At 41.4% G+C, this 22505-nt stretch overlaps 3 protein-coding genes across 3 annotated transcripts in view; all 3 read left to right on the forward strand.

Moving 5' to 3' along the window:
• Positions 1 to 5949, forward strand: part of LOC311485390 (ephrin type-A receptor 6-like) — a 39364-nt gene extending 33415 nt beyond the window's left edge. Inside the window, exons 10-17 of the mRNA XM_084540758.1 lie at positions 1428 to 1553; positions 2176 to 2361; positions 2449 to 2510; positions 2598 to 2807; positions 2909 to 3058; positions 3142 to 3335; positions 4258 to 4407; positions 4770 to 5949. Of these exons, the coding sequence (XP_084396884.1) occupies positions 1428 to 1553; positions 2176 to 2361; positions 2449 to 2510; positions 2598 to 2807; positions 2909 to 3058; positions 3142 to 3335; positions 4258 to 4407; positions 4770 to 4884 (1193 nt within the window). The 3' untranslated portion in view covers positions 4885 to 5949. The remainder of the gene's footprint in view (positions 1 to 1427; positions 1554 to 2175; positions 2362 to 2448; positions 2511 to 2597; positions 2808 to 2908; positions 3059 to 3141; positions 3336 to 4257; positions 4408 to 4769) is intronic.
• Positions 5950 to 6516: 567 nt separating this feature from the next.
• On the forward strand, positions 6517 to 14260 carry arl6 (ARF like GTPase 6). The gene is made up of 8 exons (XM_084540895.1): positions 6517 to 7004; positions 8433 to 8586; positions 8787 to 8848; positions 8994 to 9062; positions 9161 to 9255; positions 9963 to 10092; positions 10717 to 10772; positions 11884 to 14260. Exons 2-8 carry the CDS (start codon positions 8467 to 8469, stop codon positions 11907 to 11909), a joined length of 558 nt encoding a protein of 185 aa, XP_084397021.1. The 5' UTR covers positions 6517 to 7004; positions 8433 to 8466; the 3' UTR covers positions 11910 to 14260.
• A 2841-nt stretch (positions 14261 to 17101) lies between these two features.
• slc5a7a (solute carrier family 5 member 7a) lies at positions 17102 to 21805 on the forward strand (the record flags this gene model as incomplete). The annotated part of the gene is made up of 8 exons (XM_084574677.1): positions 17102 to 17618; positions 17862 to 17975; positions 18250 to 18405; positions 18495 to 18643; positions 19477 to 19620; positions 20140 to 20293; positions 20817 to 21034; positions 21131 to 21805. Exons 1-8 carry the CDS (start codon positions 17435 to 17437, stop codon positions 21803 to 21805), a joined length of 1794 nt encoding a protein of 597 aa, XP_084430803.1. The 5' UTR covers positions 17102 to 17434.
• Between the last annotated feature and the right edge of the window lie 700 nt (positions 21806 to 22505).

The raw sequence follows: 22505 nt of genomic DNA on the forward strand, positions 1-22505 counted from the left end.
CCCTTGTGCCTCCAAAACAGCTGTGACTGGAATGGACACGGGTTTTCTGAGGGTGTCCTGTGGTGTCTGGCAACACAATGTTGTTAGTGGGGGGGCCTTTGAGGGGAGGGGCCTCTGTGGATCATCCCACAGATACTTGATCAGTTTGGGATCTAGTTAATTTCGAAGGTCAACACCTTTTTGAGTTTGTTCCTAAAGCGTTTTTGTGTGCGTCAGGCCGCATCCTGCTGGGGAAGGCTGCTGCCTTCAAGGAGTGTCATTGCTATGGGGTGGGGGTGCCTGGTCTGGTCTAGGTGGGTGCTACATGTCTAAGTAACATCCACACCAATGAATGCCAGGTCCAAAAGTTTCCCAGCAGAACATTGAATTTGCACAAAATGGTCAATGTTATTTACTTCTCCTGTCACTGGTTCTAATGTTGTGGCTGATCGGTGTCTATGAATGAGTTTTATTCACGGCACATGGCAAAGAATGGAAATAGTGTTCCCAGTGCAAATATACAGCCATGCGTCTTTTGTTTTACTCAAATAATATGAAATTTGCTAAAGAAGTTATAATCCTTGCCCCGACCAGTTGTTTTATGTTGTTTGTTATTTATGGCTGTGTTCCAGGGAGGCATCACCCAGGTGGGGTGGAAGGGGGGGATGCCAGCAGGCTCAACATACTGGTAGAAAAAGGCTCTTTCTGTTATATAGAGCCGAGGTTAGACACCCGGGAGACAGAGGTGGGATGCAGACTCCAAACTGGAATCTATCTCAGCCAAAGCCTTCAACCCTCAACAATACCAGCTGACACAGCTATAAAGTACATTTAGTCCCCAGCTCTACTGCTCGAGGTGTACCACGGGCTGCTTCAAGTTATCATTTGTGCCAGTCATCATGCACAGCGCTCTCTGCAGCAGCGTCCCCCAGACTCAGCGAGAGAGGAGGAGGCTGAATCCTGGCTGCCTGCAATGTCTTTTTACGCTGCTCTGGGGCATATTCTCTGCTCCTTCTTTATAGTTTTTTCCCCTTATTTTGCCTCCCTTGACGAAATAACAGAGAAAACCTCGCAGTGTAATAGAAGCAAATGCTCCACCAATTACAAACTCGCACAAGTGGATACGGAATTAACTTATTTGGCATAGTCTCGACAAAAAGATAAAGTTATATGGTTCAATACAGCAGCATTCCCCACGTGGCTGTAGAGTAGCAGACTAATGATTATGCAGGCAAATGTTTGGTTTTAAATGAATTAAGAAAATGCACACTGTTGACATTGGAGCAAAATGCAAGAACCTTTCTACATAAGCCATGTAGGATAGGCATTTTATAATCTGGTAACCCATGGTAACGTTAACCTGTACATGTGATCATCTCATTATAGGACACTCTGCTCCAAAATAACACTGTGTCCCATGTTAATTTGTGACTGTACATCTCTTCCAGTCCCTTTCTCTGGAATAAAGACCTACGTGGATCCAGATACGTACGAAGATCCCACTCAGGCTGTGGAGGACTTTGCCAAAGAGATAGAGCCCTCGTACATATGCATCGAGAGGGTGATCGGCGCCGGTAAAACCATTGCTAATACTGACAAATGCATGATTTGTGAACAGAGGTTTATTTAGCGCGTGAGTAATGCATCCTAAATTAATAATACACGGGATACCCTAGTGATTATTGTCTGGCAGCTGATAGAAAAATGATCTCATTTAATGTCCAGTAAAACATTAAAAAGGAATTCAGATCTCCATAAAGTTGTAATTTTATTGCCACTCTTAAGAGTTGCAAAGCTAATGCTGCTGTCAGTTGATAATAATGTCTGATGGATCATTAAATTGAAAACACTATGTCTGCTTTTAAGCCTTGGAGAATTTATGCGGGTTTATTTTTGTTACATGACTGTCATCTGCTGGAGGTAGAGGGAAATTACAGTTTTCCCGATATGGCATGCAAGAACCCTGGCCTCTCCAATGTGGTCTCTAATTTATTTTAACTCCAAGTTTTAAGGATTAACTGACTTTTGAAAAGCTTTTTCTGCTTTAATAAGTACAATGCACACATTTCAGCAGTAGCAAACACTGCAGAGAGTCAGCACACCATGCTTAATCTTTCATGGAGACCCTAAACCATGCAAATCTGTCATTATTTTTGGATTTTTACAAGTGCATGTGTGTGTACTGCGTTTTTACAGGTGAATTTGGAGAAGTCTGCAGCGGCCGCTTGCGTATCCCAGGAAGGAAGGACGTTGCTGTGGCTATAAAGACCCTCAAAGGCGGCTACATGGACCAACAGAGGCAAGAGTTTCTGCGCGAGGCCTCAATCATGGGACAGTTCAACAACCCCAACATCATCCGGCTGGAGGGCGTAGTCACTAAGAGTAAGCCCTTCATGTCTTTTCGTGTGTTTGCAAAGAGTTTTTTTTTCCTGTTCACCCCTCATATTATGTCTTGCACTTTACCCTCAGGCAGACCAGTGATGATAGTGGTGGAGTACATGGAAAACGGAGCCCTTGACTCTTTCCTTCGGGTGAGGAGGGCGCATTTTGACACCTGTACGCTTTTACTCCTGGTGAAATATTGTCTTCTTCACGTCTCGTTTGTCCTCTCTGTGCAGACACGTGATGGTCAGTTCACGGTGCTCCAGCTGGTCGGCATGCTGCGCGGCACCGCGGTCGGTATGACCTACCTTTCAGACATGGGTTACGTTCACAGAGACCTCGCCGCCCGCAACATCTTGGTGGATGAAAACTTGGTGTGCAAGGTGTCTGACTTCGGCATGTCCAGAGTTCTTGAAGATGACACGGAAGCGGCCTACACAGCTACGGTGAGTGTGGATCTAGTGGCTGATATAACAATCAAACAATAGTGGCAAAAAGTCTGTATATCACCTTAACAAGCTGATTCTGTGTTGCTGTTTTTTGTCAGGGAGGAAGGATACCGATACGCTGGACAGCACCAGAGGCTATTGCTTACGGAAAGTTCTCCTCAGCTAGTGATGTATGGAGCTTTGGGATTGTCATGTGGGAAGTGATGTCGTACGGCGAGAGGCCCTACTGGGAAATGTCCAATCAAGATGTAAGCTCCTGATCTCATTAAATCCATCAAGATTTGAAAGACCATCAATGCAATGGGCAATATTTTTTATCTCCCACTCTCAGGTCATTCTGTCCATTGAGGAGGGGTACCGCCTGCCAGCTCCAATGGGCTGCCCTGTGACGCTGCACCAGCTGATGCTGCACTGCTGGCAGAAGGAGTCGAGTCAACGCCCACGCTTCAACGACGTGCTCTCGTTCCTTGACAAGCTCATAATCAATCCCAGTAGTCTGCTGACTTTGGTCAGTGACGTTCAGAGGTAAGTTTCAAACCTCTGTATCCTTATAATGTCAACACCCAGAGGACAAACCTCAAGAAAATGTGGACATCTTGGATAAAGATCACGTGAATGTACATTAAAATAGCATGAGTTTTTCAGTGCCACACAAAATAACAATAAAAGAGAAGCCTGCTCTGATTAGTATCACATCGCCAGACAAAGATAAAATTGTTTTGGAGGTAAAGAAAATTGTCAAAGCTGTAATATTGCAAGTTAGTGTCTGGTTTTCATCCCACACTTCATACCTTAAACTAAAGCCATCTCCATTAAAGGGGAACTACTGTTTTTTACAACCTGGACCTTATTTATGGGATAAAATGCGGTCGTTTACTCACCCATATAACTTTTGTGTAATTTGTAGTCGTTCGGGCGATATTTAGATCTGCATATATCCATATAGTGGGAGTGACTGGGGCACCGAAACGTAGCCTCTAAATAACACATTATCTGCCATGAAACTCATTCATTTCACCAATATTTTGTTATCGTACGGTAGTGCTATTCCCCACTGAGTCTGGAGTTACCTGTTATCTTCTGACCTGGATAATGTCATCTCTGAGCGCCGCAGCGGTCGGCTTGTTTACCTGTAATTTGCTACTGCTATGGTTCGTCCCCAACTTCAGGATCGGAAAAATATTCAGCCATGTTGCAAAAAACTAGTACATATATGCAGATCTAAATATCTCCTGAACAACTACAAATTACACAAAAATTATATGGGTGAGTAAACGACCGTATTGTATGCCAGAAATAAGATCCGGGTTGTAAAAATCAGTAGTTCCCCTTTAAGGCAGGTTAATGTACTGTATGCTTTTGCATGTCAACCAAAACTACTTGTTCGTGTAAAGAATATTTACTGCTCACCTCAGTGGTATGCTAACATGTCTGCGCGCCCTTTAAGTTACCCCGACTCCCCGGAGGACATGCCAGACTACCCTCTTTTCATCTCCATCGGCGACTGGCTCGACTCCATCAAGATGAGCCAGTACAAGAACAACTTCCTCGCAGCAGGATACACAACACTGGATTCCATTTCCACCATGAGCATAGAGTGAGTGGAGCTGAAGTAAACAGAGTGCAGCAGAACTACTGAAAGGAAGCGCAGTGGCATCAAAGGAACCGACAAAATGAAAATTGAGTATTAAGCTTTGTCTGGGAGAAAAAGTGTGTATACGGTCTTTGCCACCTGTTTTTATCATCATAAATTTAAAGATATTGCAAACATTTCTGCACATGACTACTGCTGTTATTGCAGTATTTTGTCCTATTAGCAAAAGGTGGATATTGTTTATGTCATTGTTTTAAAGTGGCATGGACAAAATCAACTGTGTGTTTCTCTTGCTGCACGACTAGGTCTAATACTCTTGTCAAAGTTTTCCTTTAAACATGCATAAATCTTCTTGTCCTCTGCAGCGACATCAGACGCATCGGGATCTGTTTGATCGGCCACCAGAGGAGAATCATAAGCAGCATACAGTCTCTCCGTCTGCAGCTCCACCACATCCAGCAGAGCGGCTTTCAAGTGTGAGGCCGCCGCCGCCTCCTCGCAAAGTCAGACGGCGCTGGAAACAAACCAGAGTTCCTTTTGGCATCGTCATTCAACTAATTGCACAAACACCAGACTGTTAGGTGTAGCAGGTACCACGCGCCGCTCCGGTGTGAGCGGCCTCCGCCGCTAGACCACACGTGGTCTAGTTAACACACACTTATCATCTGATGGATCATTATCAAAACAGCCTCCACAACAACCAACCTCTGTCAGCGTTGGCCAAATGCGGTCTTCTTTATTCTCTCAGCAAATACTAGCATTCACTTGAATTTAGGACTTCTTCTCTCTAGTGTCTATTCAAGTGTTCACCGATACCTCTTCTCTTTCCAAGTGACAATCCAACAGTTTCTATTGACTTTTGAATGGTCTCAAGTCCGTTACCTCATGGCCAGAGAGAGAGGATGAGGATAGGATATGTCATTTGGTGACTGGTGTGTGTGGTACAGTGTGTGACTTTAACCTCTCCGGCTGGCTCATGAAACACGTCGTGAGAAATAAAGATTGACAGAATGGTAAATACAATCATGTTTTTTTGTGTTTTTGAACTGAAGACCGCTGAATGTCAAAAGATTTTATAGAAATGTACGTTCTCTCCTTATGATAATGCAGTATGTCTTGTACAAAAAGTCCAGTGAAAGTTGTATGTTTTATTCAGTATGTTTGTTCCTGAATAAACGACCCTATTTTAATAGTTTTCTCTCAGACTTTAACTGCCCATGGCATTAACATCTTCTGTGTTTGTCTAAATCCTGCACTGGTAATTGCTCTTCGTTGCACATCATCATCACACACAGACAGAGGTATCCATGGATCCTTTGACTCTCTCAAACACACAACACAAACAGTGTCCTCTTTAATTGTCACTCAAGAGACAGACACGTGTTCCGGACATGAAGATTTGTCAGGTGAGTTTGTCAAATGGGTGCTTGGGAGAGGTTATAGACGAAAGCCATGCAGTCTTAAAGAGGCGAAGACAATGGAAAGATATTTTTACAAAGCTATAAATTTGTTTACTTCTTGTCGATGTCTATAGAACTGTCCATAGGCTTTACATACTATATACAAATGGTATAAAAAAATAAGACAAAAAAACAGGCACAACACAAAAAAATGGGAGTTTAAATGATTTTGATAACCATTATTTCCTTGTTTATTTATTTGTTTATTCATTTATTAAATGTCTGCAATTACAATCTGTTTTTTTTCCTGTTGTTTTTGTATATACACTAGGACTAGAACGTTTTTATGAAAACAAATGCATCCTAATGTCACGGACTGGCGCTAAATCTCCTTTCATGACTGTCATAATGTTCAGTTTATGCTGAAACAGAAAAAAAAAGAGTGGTCATTTATCTGCATCTGTGTGACCATTTTGGAGGATGTGGTTTGTGGCGTTGTTAAACTGGATAAGTAACGGAAACAAAAGTGTCAATATTTTATCAATCCCCGAGGGGGGGAAGATAATTGTCACAGCTACGCCAATAAACCACAGTATAAAAATACAAAAACAGAATTTTATAGTTAAAAAAACAGAAGAATGAGAATACAACATATATGGTTAAATATATGTTACACTTAAGTTACATATCACTTAATATATGCACTGTATTTATTGCGCATTGAGGTAGGAATTATAAAATTTGATGACCATTGGTAGGAAATATTTCCTGTGGCGTTCTGTAGAGCACCATGGTTGAATTGCAGAATATCATAACCTTCAAGAGGATAGGGTTTAGTGCATGGCTATTATATTAGAATGCTTTTTTTTGTTTGTTTGTTTTTTAAATGTACCTAATGAACTGGCAAGTGAGTGCATAGCCAAGAAACTAAAACATTACACTGTCACGTTTGCAAGACTACGGCATCAGATAGGCTGTACCCTCATTTGGCCTGTAGGTGGTGGTGTTGAGTCACCACGGCGGTTTCCCCAGCAACACAGTGTAAATAACTCTGTGTTAAATCTGCAAGCAAGGGAACAGAAGAGGGTCAGCGTAGAAATGAATGAAACATCCATTTGACGCTGGGTATTAATAATAACAGGCTTGCCTAAAGGAGCGTTGAGTTTATCCTGGAAGAAAGACACCACGCTTAAATTACAGGTAAATACAGCTCCGCTAAACACTCAGGAGACAGGATAATACAAGCTAACGGTAGCAATATCATCACCACCAGCTAACGTGTTGATAATATTAAGTGTGCCACGAAGCTAAAATGAGTTTATTTCACGGTTGAAAGCGTCTTGTAAAATTAGCAATATCAAGAACTACAGCCTGTGTAAACCTGGCAAGCTGAAGTAATGAATCCCTGCCAGTGGCTAACGGTTAGCTACGGCTAGTTAGCTAACAGTGACAACAAGAGATTAACTAAATAGCTGTTAACGGACGCTAACTGCACCTGGCAAGAGCTCACTAAGCATGTTAGCTTAAGCTAGCGGTTAGCGGGTAAAAGTCGTCAAACAGCAGTGTTGTGTGTGTGTTTCTGGCTCCTGTGAACAGTTGCTCTGTGAGTTGGCTGATGCTAAACACACAGATACGTCGTCCTCAGTTCACTGTTATCGTTTCTCTCACTGTGAGTGCAATTGTATTTGTAGTGCAGCGTGGATGCTAATATGCTAACGTAAATGCGAACTTGTCTTTGCTGGCTCTTGGTGGCCTTATGGCAAAAGGTCGGGACATTTTAACTTCAGCAACGTAAAATAGATCTCGCACCGTTAGACAAAACTAAATTGTTTGATGTCTTGTGATTGTCTTAACTTATAAAACTTAAATAAGGCAGCACTAACAGTTAGAGGTTAGAATCAACACCACCAGGAGCTCCTTTCATTGCTTATGCAAGTATTTAAGCTTTAAGTAAGCAAACAAATAATGTGATCATCTGATGGTGATTGATATCAGTTTCAGTTAATCAAAATGAGCAGGTGGTCTGTAATAGACATTATTTGAAATCAGTGTAGATTAGTTTACACACTGTACACTGATCAGCCACAATATTAAAACCACTGACAGGAGAAGTGAATATCACTGAGCATCTTGTGGCAGTACAATGTTCTTCTGGGAAACTTTTGGACCTGGCATTCATTGGTGTGGATGTAACTTAGACATGTAGCACCCACCTAGACCAGACCAGGCACCCCCACCCCATAGCAATGACACTCCTTGATGGCAGCAGCCTGACACAGTTGCACACACAAAAACGGTCAAAAAAACATGAAAACAGCACAAGGTGTTGACCTGGCCTCCAAGTTCATTAGATCCCAAACTGATCAAGTATCTGTGGGATGCACTGGAACAAGAGTGATCCACAGGTTTGTCCCCTCAACCCACTATGCCCATTTTCAGATGAGTCAGAACCGTTTTGGAAGCACAAGGGAGACCTACACAATATTAGGAAGGTCGTCATCATGTTACGCCTGAATGGTGTCGGTGTTCGAGCTGGTTGCTCAATATGCCCTGTTTAATCTACAAGGCTTGCTGCTGCTGTTACGGTCTAAATGTCACAGCGCTTATGGACTTTTTTTTTGCTTTAAGATCAGACAGACAGCTGATGGTTGCTGGCTAGCCAATGGGGCTGTTTGACAAGTTGGCAGGATGGCTGGGCTTGAAGAAGGAGGTGAACGTGTTGTGTCTCGGTCTGGACAACAGCGGAAAGACCACCATCATCAACAAACTCAAGCCCTCCAATGTAAGTATGTTTCTGACGTAGACACAATACGTGCGTCAAAGAAATATGTAGGGATTTTGAGGGATATTCCAAATAATAAATTCAATAACGTGAAACAGAAGTTGTACAAATCCTTACTCAGTATCGCTCTGTTTATAGTGCTGTGAGCTGCACTTCCATTTTTAAGCTTTTGTTAAGATTACAACTCATTTCTCTTTCAGGCCCAAGCACAAGACATCGTCCCAACAATTGGCTTCAGCATAGAGAAGTTCAAGACATCCAGGTAATATTTCCTGCATACGTAAATGTCCGGTTTGAATGTTTACTCCTCCAGTGGATAATCTCTGCTGCAGATTAATTAATTTTCCTCAAGAACATTTACATTTTTTATCTGAATAACTCTTAAACACGATGTCCTGCTCTCTTAGTCTTTCCTTCACAGTCTTTGACATGTCCGGTCAAGGCAGATACAGAAACCTTTGGGAACACTACTACAAGTGAGTGCACTGGTGATATAAAAACATCTACCTTATTTTTTTTTTTTGCCATTTATATAACATTAATATGCATATTCATGTCTCTGATCTCTTCTCAGGGAAGGCCAAGCTATCATATTTGTCATTGATAGTGCGGACAAACTCAGGATGGTAGTGGCCAAAGAAGAACTGGACACATTACTGAATCATCCCGGTATGTTTGTGCTTCTTGACCTACGGGTGATTCTCTTGGTCTTCTTAGGCTCTTTAAATATAGACAACTTACTGCATAAAGATGAGTGTAACTCTTTTTAGTAATGAGTGTACCTTTTCTCCCCAGGTTAGTCAATGTTTCTTAAAGGATTTTGTGAGACTAGGGGGACTGGGGGCATGGAGCCCTGAGGCTCATGTTTGTCATGCAAGGGAAACAAAGCATTTGAATACTTATAATATAATTACTTAAATCTAAATGGTCTGAATATCAAGAGCACAAACAGTGGATTTAAACAATAGCGTAACATAAACTTTATATGTACAAATAGCCAAACATTACATGAGTCAGCTTGCTCTGCAGAGGCTGGAAAAAGGTATGTCCCAAAGCTCAGGGTGAAACATCTATAGTGGTGTTAAGAGTTATCTTGAAGGAACATGCATTACCTTATTAGGTTTAGGTAGGGGAGGCAGGAAGGGGAAGGGAGAACGCAACACCACCACAGTGTTGTTTATGTTACATGAGATGCGTTTCCGGTTTGTTATAAGACTATGGTGACCTACCATAAGACTATGGTGACCCACCATAGTCTAGCCAATGAATAGGAAACACTGGGTTAGTTTAGTTTCAGATTATTCATTGTACTTATTTTAAACCAATGGCATTTCTTATTCACAACGCGTGAATCTTTTCGCTCTGCTTCACTGCAGATGTTAAACACAGGAGGATTCCCATCCTGTTCTTTGCTAACAAGATGGATGTCAGGGATGCTCTGTCTTCTGTCAAGGTCTCACAGCTGCTGTGTTTGGAGAACATCAAAGACAAACCCTGGCACATCTGGTATGAACTCGAACGCGCATTTGCTCGGGCTTGTGTTCCTGTACTGTTGAAAAAAGGTCGGCGTAGTTATTGTAGACGCAATTAAATCCGCTGTGAAATAATGCAGTCTGGTGTGAGCATGCAGGCAGATGTCCTGACTTCCTGTGGCGTCTGTTAGGGAAGCTTTTTACTCAACAACCAGGATATGTCGGTTAACAAGCATAGAAGAAAGTAGACTTTTTTCAGTTTAAGGTAAATTAACTGTCACATTTTGAAAAGATATTCTCACTAGTCATTTCATTTCTACTTTTATTTTACTTATTTGCTCACAGGAGACTCAACGATCATGTCATAAATAAGTTGTTCTTCTTGCCACCTCCACTTTTGAGATTTCTGTACATGTAACACTTATAGCACTGTGCCCTTTGGTGCAGCTGGTTAAATCTAAGCATGGAAGGAAGACATAATTGCATCCTTTCAGCAGCAACCATGCGTCATGATCTTGATATCTTGATTTTGGCATCACCTACGTGACCACAAAAACGATCCAAAAACAAAAATGTCAAAGTACATCCTCAGCATTAAATCTGTAACGATAAGACAAAGTATTTCCTGTTCAGTGTGATGTGTGTTGATATGTTTCAGTGCCACTGATGCTCTGAAAGGAGATGGTTTACAGGAAGGAGTGGACTGGCTACAAGGTATGATGAGAGTTCAACTTTGTGAAAGTGACTGGTGGACGTTTTGTTCACTCTCAACTGTAAAATACATGTATATCAAATCAATATTTATATGTATTATACAATATAAAGGCAATTCAAATAAAATCAATTTAAAATAAAAAAAAAAGATATTTGTATATTTGCAGAATTACAGAAATAAGTATCTTACACTTCTTTCTGTTTTTGGTCATATTTGCATTATTGGTTATATTTATTAATTTGTATAATTTAAAGTTTAAAATAAGCCACCTGACTCAGATATGACCACACTTAATTAACAGAAAAAAACCTTACCAGTGAGTTTCACAGCCTGTGGTCAATTCAGTGTCTGTTAGTACAATTTTACACTGATGTTCCTTGAAACATGATATTTTAGATCTACTATGCAGTAATAATAATACTGGATTAATAATTTCCGATGATAAATGCAGTAAATAAAATTGTCAAGTAGCATGTTCAAAATTCTATCACAGTCCTACACATGTGTGACATATATAGATTTAAAATTGCATCAGTATATTCATACGCTGCACACGGCTGTGTATCAGATGCTCAACGCCATCAATATCTTCTTTCTTTTTACTGTGTCTGATGCTCTCATTCAAATCCTTCCATAGATCAGATTATGCAGTGAGTACTGGTTGTTCAATAAGTGTTGTCTTATTTACTGTGTCGCCATGTAGCTGTAGAAGATCGTGTTGGAGCGCTCTTAGTTTCACCCTGTTCACTGTGACATTGTGATTTGACGTAGCTCAGTGGACCGTAGGTTTACTCTGAGGTAAACGTGGGGTGTTGTTGAAACTCGTGTTCCTCTTTCCATATCCAGAATGCATCTACGGAAAGAAAGTGGCCTCCAAGAAAAAGAAATGCTCCTCCTGAGTTTTAACTCAGTATTCGGTATCAAATGTTTGAGTTTCAAGACTCCAGAGATGACCGTTTGATGTTGGTAGTTCATTCTGTCGCGGAGCACAGCAGTATTAGTCACTTTGAATTCACCGTATTTAACACTGGAGTCTAAACAACCGTAGCAAAGTTTTTTCTTTTTTTAACACGATTTAGTTCCTTAATGGTTTTCTCACATTTTTTCCAGATCAAATCAAATCAATGAGAACGTGAGGGCATGAAGAGGGACGGGCGAGAAGCAGCAACATTCCCGGAGGTCTTTTATAAAAGGAGGGTAGACCGTGTTGTCAAAGGTACCTCTACATCCAAAAGTTCTTAACGGGGTATTTAGATGGTTCTTGAATGTGTGTTGGTTCAGTCTAAAAATGATCTGACCCAGTGGTCCCAGTGAGAACAGCAGGAATGCATCCGTGGACAGGAATGAGTCAATGACAATATATACAACATAAACAAATTAATTTAGTGCAATTTCAAATTGAAACAGTTCAATACGAGTGTTCAAAAGAGTAATAGCATTTTTTTTTTTTAAATTGTTAATTTAGGAAAAGTCTCTTTCTGTTTATATTATATGTCTCATATTCACATTCTTTGGGTAACAGGGATCATGAGGAGCTACAGCTGCTCTGAAATACATTACTTTGCTTGGTGCTGTCTTTATATTTAATGTGTCGAGGATGTCGTGTCAAAAACACATTGTTCAGTATATTTTGTTTCTTTTCTTGTAAATGTCTGCCCTTTAACTATTTGGTATGCTAAATGGTATGCTCCAGATTCAGACTGGCACAACATTATCCCAATGATGTAAACTTAACCCTTTTCCCACTGGCTCATTGTTTATTTCCAATATAATTCCCTATTATGGCAGAAAATAAAAATTCTGATTTGCAGTTTTGTGGATGCTGCTCACGAACATGTGGCCGTCTTGGTTTGTTTCTAGCCTGCACGTAGAGGACATCAGTCTAAAAAACGAGCTAAAGCAAACAGGCTTTGAGGAGTTATTTCCTTCTCCGACTTCATGCCAAATGCTTATTTATTTTCTTTATTTCTGATGTCTCTCAGGGCTGGGTCTCTGTAGATGCGATATTATTTCTGTTTGAGTCATCACAACAGTTAAGAGGGCCGTCATTTACATCTTCAGCAGAGGCAAACGTTCTAGCGTATGTTTCAATAATACCAAAACTTACCATAGGGCCATGTCACTGGCACATTATAAACAACATACTGCAACAAAATGCCCGTGTTTGGTTAGCACTGCTGTAGCCAAACTGAAACTTAAAAGTGTGACAGTTTAAATGTTTTTCTGGGACCCAGCCGACTCCGTTGTACATATTCCTACATGTGGCTAAAGGTGTATGAATAATAAATTAACTTAGCTGTGATATGTGCTGAAATGATTGTCATAACTGAATGTCAGGTTAGCCTGTAAAGTATATAAATCAAAACTTGTCTCCACACAGGTCGTTTTCAACTCTTGCTTTTATTTTTGCCTTATTTCATTGCTTAACAAAAAAAAAGTAATTTGCTCACGGTACTTTAGAAAAAACAAAAATAAACCTGCTCAGTCTGCACAGAATTCATAATGCAAGCCTTTGGTCCTCTTCTTTAGTCTCAGACTGAAAGCTTGCATTAACAAGCTTCTGTGCAGATCAGAGTTTGTGTTGTTTTTTTGTTTTTTTCTCTTTCATCTGATGCCGTGACAAACGCTAATAACCAAATACGGGGCGTTTTCAATATTCTTGTGTAGTTTTGAGGCAAAAATCAAAATCTAGAATCTACAATATTCTTTATTTTGTGTTTTATATAATTTATTGCACCTTGCTCGAGAATATCTCATCTATAAGCTCTGTTTTTAGCACTGCACATACGACATATTGCAGAGTATAATACTTGTTACGCGACACCAATAACACTAAACTGTTCATTTGTTCATGACAACACAATACAAGACATTTAGGGTGTTTGCTTTAGATTTACCTCATTATTCTACATTATTCTATATTATTCTACATAGATTTAGTTAATTGTTTAAAATATCGGCTGTAGAATGTATTGCCAGCGCGTGTTGTTCTTCCATTTTAACCGATTTACCGACTGGAGAGAACTGATTTGATCTCGAGCAAGTTAAAAAACGATGCCCTTCAGTTCAGGAAGCGCCGGATCATTTCATCTTAAAAGAGAAGACACTTAAACAAGCTGCTTTCATTGATATCAGGTTTTAAATTTTTATTTTAATGTCTTTGTTTGCGGTGAAAGCTAGCGTTGCTCTCACATCAAAGTCCCAGTGGATGCTGTTGTGTTTTTATACTACCACCTGGCAGACATATACAAATACATATACAGCTTTTGTAATAAATTATACGTTTGTCACTGTAGGACATTAAAGAGTGGTGGATTTACTCCATATTTAAATCGAGCAGAGAGTCCTCATGCGATCATGTTTTTCATATTCTCCGCGCATCTTTAGAAAACAAGAACCCTTCGAGCACAAGTTCACTTTAGCATCAGAGACGTTTTCGATTCTTACTTCCGACTTCGGGTGAGCCATATTGTCTGTTTTGTGTATCACGCTCTGTGTTTCCATTTTCAAAGAATAAACACTGTGTAAAACAAATATTGTTTGATATGTTTTCTTATCTTGTCTGTGGGGAGCTGTTCTCTCTTTTTCTTTTCCGTGTGGGTCTCTCTCTCGTCCTTGCTCTCTCTCTGACATCTTGAGCGCTGCCATCAACAGCTGCTCATTAGACCCTCAGTCCTTAGCCCCTAAACAATCTATATGGATTACATAAACATTAATCAGATTCATTAATCAGATTATAAGGGGTTTGCTTTATTATATTGTGCACTACAGAGCATTTTTGTTTGTTCTTTACATCCATGCGCTCAGATATGATTGTGGAATATACGAGCCATTCCACCGAATCTGTGCCACTTCCATCCCTAGAAAATTATATGGATAAATGTACACAAAAATTGACTTTAAAATACATTTTCTTATTATGCAAAGTGTCCTGCACATTGATCTGATTTCAAATTTAAGATATATTTTGTAAGGATTAATAAAAACTTCCTAGAACACTGAAAAAATAGCATGTCTTACCTGTCCCTGCACTCTAACATTATACTTTAAATGAAATATTATGATTAAAATCCTTAAGATACAGTATTTGTTTTTCACTGTTGTGTGACTCCACATCCTATCTATGCTTTAAGTTTTTTTTTTTTTCATAAAAAATCCACAATATCTTAGTTAAAATACACATTTTGTCCCTGGGTTTTCACTCAGTCCTGTTACCCAAACACATTACCCCATCTGACAAATTTGGAACGTTCCATAAGTCCCATTCATTATATACATTATGTATTATGGACATGTAATCTAATCACAGACATGCAGAGGTTTAGCTGCAGTGTCTGGCTTGGTGTCAGCCATCTGTCAAACATAGAGTTAGAGTGCGTTCCAGCTGTCTTTCTGGATGTTTTGGCTTCATCATTGCACAGAGTCACTTCCAATTACTAAACTTCTCCAAAGGTACTGTTAGATTTTTCTGTCTTTACTTGTAATTTATGGTCTGGTAAATTTATCAGAGATTTCAATGCGAAGAAGAAAGCGCTAAAAAAAACCAAAAAAAAAACAGCTGAGGTTTTCAAGCAGAATTGAACAATACTTTCATTATTATTGCTAAAATACCAGAACTGGAAGATTCCTCATCTATTCTTTATATTGTTAATGTATAAATAAAATAAAGCTATCATAATAATCACTCATTATGATGCAGCCTGATCAATTAAAACAATAAAGACCAGTTCAACCAGATAAATGAGACTAACTCAGTGTGTTTGCCTCTGTCCATGGTGCTGAGTCGCTTCTGTCGCCTTGCCAAAAGAGGGCGCTGTGCAGGCTCACTGGCTAAAAAAAAACAACTTGTCACCTTTTCTCTTTGATGAGTTAACCCCTCAGCCCACTTTAGCAAATAACGTCTCCATTACGGCGTTTGCGCATTACGCGTGTCTGTGTGTGTACGAGTGTTTTAAAGTCAGACTGTATCATTAAATCTCTCCGCCGCTCTTCGGGATCCATCCTAATTGGATGCCTGTCAGTTTTGACAAGAGCAGTCCAGATTAAACGACTTCAGGCGGAGGAGGCCATTAAGTAGACACGGCTCATTGATATATATCCTGAAGAGGAAGTGGAAGACACATTTAAATGAGCTCTAATTGCCTAAAGGTGGAGAATATTATAGGCTGACAATTCCTTAGGCCTCGGAGAAGGAGGAAGAGCGGACCCCTTCTCCATAAAAAGTCTAAATTTAATTTAGGATTTAAATGTATTTTGCGCTCTTATGAATGCAAAGCTGATAACGTGGTTTAAAGTAAACTGCGGTTGTATTGTAGGTAAGATGCCGACAGAGGATAAAAGGCCACATGACGTGGGGTTACGCAGCTGTTACGCGTTGAGTTTGGAGGAGCCATATGAGGGATAAAACTCCAACCACGAATTATTGATCAGTGCGTAAAAGAATGCAACGATATTAAAATTCCTGTCAGGCCATTTACGTTATTGAGTTAAGGAATCTCTCCCACCCTCGTCCAGTCAGAGCAGCCACTGCACAGTGACGTGTGTCCATGCAAGGTGCTCATTATGGGGGGACGTTTGGCTTCTCTGACGCGCGTCTCAGTCCTGTGACGGTACCTGCCCCCTTATTAGCTTCAGTGAGTCGCCCCCTACTGAGGTTTTATTTGACTGTTCCTCCTCGGCGTGTGAAAGGAGGACGAGGATCTTCTTCATAATCCCTCTAACTCTTAATTCTCAGTTTTCCTCATGTGCCCCAGCACATGACTATAGAAGTATTTGAGGTAAGTTTTCTTGTTTTGTTCTTTTCAAACGTTTTAGGCAGGTTTCAATATTTTTTTTTAGATGATTTTAATGTTATTAATTTGTGAACTACCAAAATGATAAATTGCTTTTACGATATCATTTAGATCTGGCACTGGCAGAATCATGCCTGCTGTGCGTAATTTGGATTTTACGCGCATGGATCCTTACAGAAGGAGGCGTGCAGAGACGATGGAGACAGATCACGACGAAACATAAAATACAAATTTGGGACAGGGGACCAGCTTTTACTGTTTAAAACAAATTCTGACAGTGTTGTTTGGTTTATTCGAGTTTTTTTAGGAAAATTATTCCACAGAAAAAGGACAATTTGAAGCTTTTTTAATGACTTTACCGACATGAATGTGTTTAATTAATGAGCTTTTACGATAATTTGAATTAATTCTGCCACAATTTGTGCCATGTACTATACTGAAAGCTATATATATATATATATATATATATATATATGTTTATAGAGGGGTTCAGGACTGATGGTTATCTGTGAGATCTGTTTAATAGTGCAATCCATATTCTGGACTAACAGGAGGAAATATTTCTATCGCGCTGTTCTGATGTTAATTTTCTATTTTGACAAGTTGTGGTAGAGGTTTAGTCATCACACTATGAGCTGACAATGAATGACTTTTATTGCTTGTATGTTTATTTCACAGCAACCGTGTAGTCCAGCACGCTGACACCTATAACTTCACGATCACTTGCTCCTCTATTTGTCCTAAAGCAGAAAAGTTAAATTCCAAATTGTTGCCTTTTTTCTTTTTTAACTACATCTCTGATCCTCTTCCTCCGTGCGCCCAAGCAGGTCTACATGCCGTCCCGTTCCTAGCGGGAGACCTCTGCGATAATGACCATCCACGTAGAGGGGCTTGTGGCTATCGCTATCTTCTATCTGCTGATCCTTTTCGTCGGCATCTGGGCGGCATGGAAGAACAAGCACTCCGGGGAGGCGGAGGGCACCGACCGCAGCGAGACCATCATGGTCGGAGGGAGAGACATTGGATTATTTGTCGGTGGATTCACGATGACAGGTGAAGTTTGTGTTTTTGTTCTTAATATTTCTGGGATTTTTTAATTACCAGAACTGATTCACAACAGCAGCTTGGTGTCCTTTATCAAGTTTGGTTTCTACTTGTATGGCTGAGAAAGTCAAGAAACGTATTAATGTCATAATTCCAATAGGGAAGAAACTGTTTTTTAGATCTTTTTTGTAGTTCTAATCATTTTTAAAATTATTTTTTACATATATGTGTGTGTGTGTGTGTGATTTCCAGCGACCTGGGTTGGAGGAGGCTACATCAATGGCACAGCTGAGTATGTGTATCTTCCAGACTATGGCTTGGCTTGGGCTCAAGCCCCCTTTGGATATGCGCTGAGTCTGGTTGTGGGTGAGTGGTGCTACATGCAGATTTTATATCACCTGTAACCATGAGAATTGTACACGGTGATCAGGTTGTGTTTCTTTACACTGCAACAAAACCCACTCATTACACTAAGTGTACAGATAGCTGACTGAAATGATCCTCATCCGTCCGTCTTAACCTCTGCACATTAAAAGTCTTATGCCTTCCTATAAGTATCGGCCTCTTTTATGCATGATTTTGTCCAGTGGCTCAAAATGGTGGCTGCCTCAGTTCTCAGCCTGTGTCCCCTTTGTCCCAGGTGGTCTATTTTTTGCCAAGCCCATGCGCTCACGAGGTTACGTCACCATGCTGGACCCCTTCCAGCAGCTGTATGGCAAACGTATGGGTGGCCTCCTCTTCATACCCGCGCTCATGGGTGAGATTTTCTGGTCCGCTGCCATCTTATCTGCTCTGGGTGAGTTTGGTTTTCTACTTGCTGCAGTATAAAAGCCTGGTCTGTTGTTAGTTTCACCCCTTCACCGGCTCCTCTGTTCGCGACCCTAGGTGCTACCCTGAGCGTCATCGTGGACATCAACATTAAGATGTCTGTGGTTATCTCCGCCCTCATCGCAATCTTTTACACCCTGGTTGGAGGACTTTACTCTGTGGCCTACACGGATGTCGTGCAGCTGTTTTGCATCTTTGTTGGCCTGGTAGGTTCATTTGTACAGACTCAACATATCCTGAATTACTGAAAGAATAATGGACAAAAAAAAAATCAAAAGGAACTACATACATTTTCTGTGAAATTAATCTAGAAAATATTACAAATAAATGTGGTTGAATTGTGAAACATGTTCTTGTATTATTTTTCACATTATCCTTAAGTGTATTTATTTAGTATTATATATTATAAAAATGTTAATTTACACCAGTCAGACATAACATTATAACCACTGACAGGAGAAGTAAATAACATTGACCATCTTGTGACAATACAATGTTCTGCTGGGAACAACTTTTGGACCTGTCATTCATTGGTGTGGCTGTTACTTAGACATGTAGCACCCACGTAGACCAGACCAGGCACCCCACCCCATAGCAATGACACTCCTTGATGTTCAGCAGCCATCCCCAGCAGGATGCAGCCTGACACAGACACACACACAAAAACGCTTTAGGAACAACTAAAAAAAACATGAAGAACAGCACAAGGTGTTGACCTGGCCTCCAAATTCACTAGATCCCAAACTGATCAAGTATCTGTGGGATGATCTACAGAGGCCCCTCCCCTCAAAGGCCCCCCCCACTATCAACATTCTGTTGCCAGACACCACAGGACACCCTCAGAAGGACCATGTCCATTCTCTGATGAGTCACAACTGTTTTGGAGGCACAAGGGAGACCTGCACAATATTAGGAAGGTGGTTATAATGTTATGCCTGATCGGTGTGTACATAAGAATTGTGTGTGTGTGTTGTGTATACAAATTGTATATATATTTGTATTTATTAACTGTATCCTGTGTTTGACCGACTGACCACAGTGGATCAGCGTCCCCTTTGCGCTGACCAACCCTGCCGTGTCCGACATCACCGTCACTGCAGTGAAGCAGGTGTACCAGTCGCCCTGGAGGGGCAGCATCAACAGGAGCGACACTTGGGTCTGGATCGACAACTTCTGCCTCCTGGTACGGTGACCACGAGCAGTTCATTTCTCACACTTTATCACTAAACAGTCTCAGACTGGAAACAGGTTTAAAACCGATTGTGTTGATGAACTCGGCGCCATCCTGATGGGACAATTCGTTGATTACTTATGCAGGTAGAAAACTCACCAGTAATCATGAGATCTGACTTATAATTATACCGTACTAATGACTTGGATGTTGCTTATGTACACGGACACGACAGCCTGATTAATCTCACAAATTAGCGATAGTTGAATTGCAGCAATAAAATGCCATAATCTCTTTTGACGGGATGAAATTAATCATCTGCTCATGGACAGCTGCTCCAACACCCTGACTGTAGCTCTTTATCAAATCTCTGAGTTGTACCTTATGCCAAAGAGTCTGATCATTTGTTTTTCCTGTTCTCTAAGAACGTCTGTTGCTTCTCCTGAAGTTTCTTAGTTTCTTAGGTTTTCTTTATTATTTTAGGCTTGGGTCATATTATTATTGAGAGGGATATGTATATCTGTGCTACAGATGCTAGGAGGCATACCCTGGCAGGTGTATTTCCAGAGAGTCCTGTCAGCCTCCTCCGCTACCTACGCCCAGGTCCTCTCTTTCCTGGCTGCCTTCGGGTGCCTCGTCATGGCCGTGCCCTCCGTCCTCATCGGGGCAATCGGGGCCTCCACAGGTCAGAGGGACGCGTGCGCCTCCATATGCACGTCTACGCTTGGGAGGTGTTGAGCGTGTTTGCTTGTGCATGTGTGTGTGTGTGTGTGTGTGTGTGTGTGAGTGTGTTTGGGGAGGGACTGCTCCGGGTGGGTCCATGTTGCCCTTAGATCTGAGAGAGCCTGGTAAATAGCAGCTGGTTCACCTCATCCATAATGAAGCAGCAATCCGTTTAATAACCATGCTGCTCGTGTAAATATTACATTAGAGGGAGGCAAGGGACCAAATTAGTGGTTTGATCTCCAGATTTTTGGGCATCGAATTCCTGAGGGAGCAAGTGAACACAGGCCTCTGTTTTGTCCTGAACTAAAATGTAAGCAAATAAACTACCATTGCAAACAGTCATATATTATTAGTTAGACTTGGACCTTTCTTTCTTGCTTTCTGTAAAACATTTGACCCATGAGCCAAAATCTAAATAGTTATAAATGTGGCATGCCTTTTACAGTGAGTAAACACCGGGTTCATTTTTTTCCTTTGCTCAGACTGGAACCAGACGTCCTATGGTGCCATTCCCCCTAAAGACAAGGATGAGGCTGACATGATTCTACCCATCGTGCTCCAACACCTTTGCCCGCCCTTCGTCTCGTTTTTCGGCCTGGGTGCTGTGTCTGCGGCTGTCATGTCTTCCGCGGACTCGTCCATCCTTTCGGCGAGCTCCATGTTCGCGAGGAACATCTACCAGCTCGCCTTCAGACAGTCAGTGAGTACGCGTGTCTGTTTCCTTCTCAGGCCCATCATTCATATTTGCTCGCCTCCGGCCGTCCTACAGGTTTTACTGTCTTTTTCTCCGCTTTAGGCGTCTGACCGTGAAATCGTGTGGGTTATGCGTATCACCATCTTTGTGTTCGGCGGCCTTGCCACCTTGATGGCGCTGGTAACTGGCACGGTGTACGGCCTCTGGTACCTGAGCTCAGATCTGGTTTACGTCGTCATCTTCCCCCAGCTCCTCAGCGTGCTCTTTGTTAAAGGCACCAACACGTACGGCTCAGTGGCTGCGTACCTGTTCGGCATGTTGCTGCGCATAGGTGGAGGCGAACCCTACCTGCAGCTGCCTCCTTTCATATACTACCCTGGCTGGACCACTGAGCTGAGGAAGCACCACATAACCGGAGAAATGGAGGAAGTCGTCGTGCAGAAGTTCCCCTTCAAGACCGTCTCCATGCTGGCGTCCTTCCTGGGCAACGTCGCCGTCTCGTACCTGGCGAAGTACCTGTTCGAGAGCGGCAAGATCTCGCACAAATACGACTTTCTCGATGCGGTGGTGTCCAAGCACAGCGGGGAGATCATGGACAAGACGACGCTGGTGACGCGCGGCAACAACATCGGGCTGTCGGAGATGGCGCCCGTCAAGCCGCGGCTGAGCGTGACCTTGGCAGCCGCCTTCACGCGCCGCGACACGCTGCCGACGGAAACGGTGGAGGAGGAGGAGGAGGAGTCCAGCCCCGACTCCTCCCGCCACGACGAGGAGTGACACACCCAGGATGTGATTATAAAAAGAAAATAAATTAAGAAAAAAAATAAATGACTGGGCACGTGACGTCAGAGAACCAGGACACGTCAAGCGAACTTCCTCCCTCGGGACTACAAAACACGACCTCCCGCTTGACCGGATGACAGCCACGTGTCAGGATACATAGTGTAGCAGCTTGCTGATTGTCCAGACATGAAGCTGCTTTCTGTGAAGTAAAGCAAACACACACACATACACTCATAGTACTATATAGTTGTGTTTTCATCCTTTTTAGAACTGGTTTAGATATACTTAAGGTAAACTATGTTCAGATACTCATTTGATTAATTACATTTCTGATGAAAATTCAGATTCGGAGAGATAAAGATTCAGAGAGATACTAGTGAAATATTCAATCAGAACAGATAAGAAGTGAACTGACAGCACAAAAATCATTTAAAAGAACTGTAAACTGTATATACCAATTAGATAAAAGCAATAACACACACACGCACACACATTTTAACACCTGTACAGCAGTTATATGAAAATCTGAAGAAAAGGGAAATGGTGGAAAAAATTATACTTTTTAAGTTATGCGACTAAATTAGCAGTAGCACTGAAATAATTGAGTTTTTCTCTATGGTTTACACATTAAAGTAGACTTAAATAGCCAGGCACCCACGCCTCATGTTTATTAGCGATCATAACTGACACTGAC

Source organism: Chelon labrosus (genome assembly GCF_963514085.1).
Source record: "Chelon labrosus genome assembly, chromosome: 3".
NCBI classification, from domain to species: domain Eukaryota; kingdom Metazoa; phylum Chordata; class Actinopteri; order Mugiliformes; family Mugilidae; genus Chelon; species Chelon labrosus.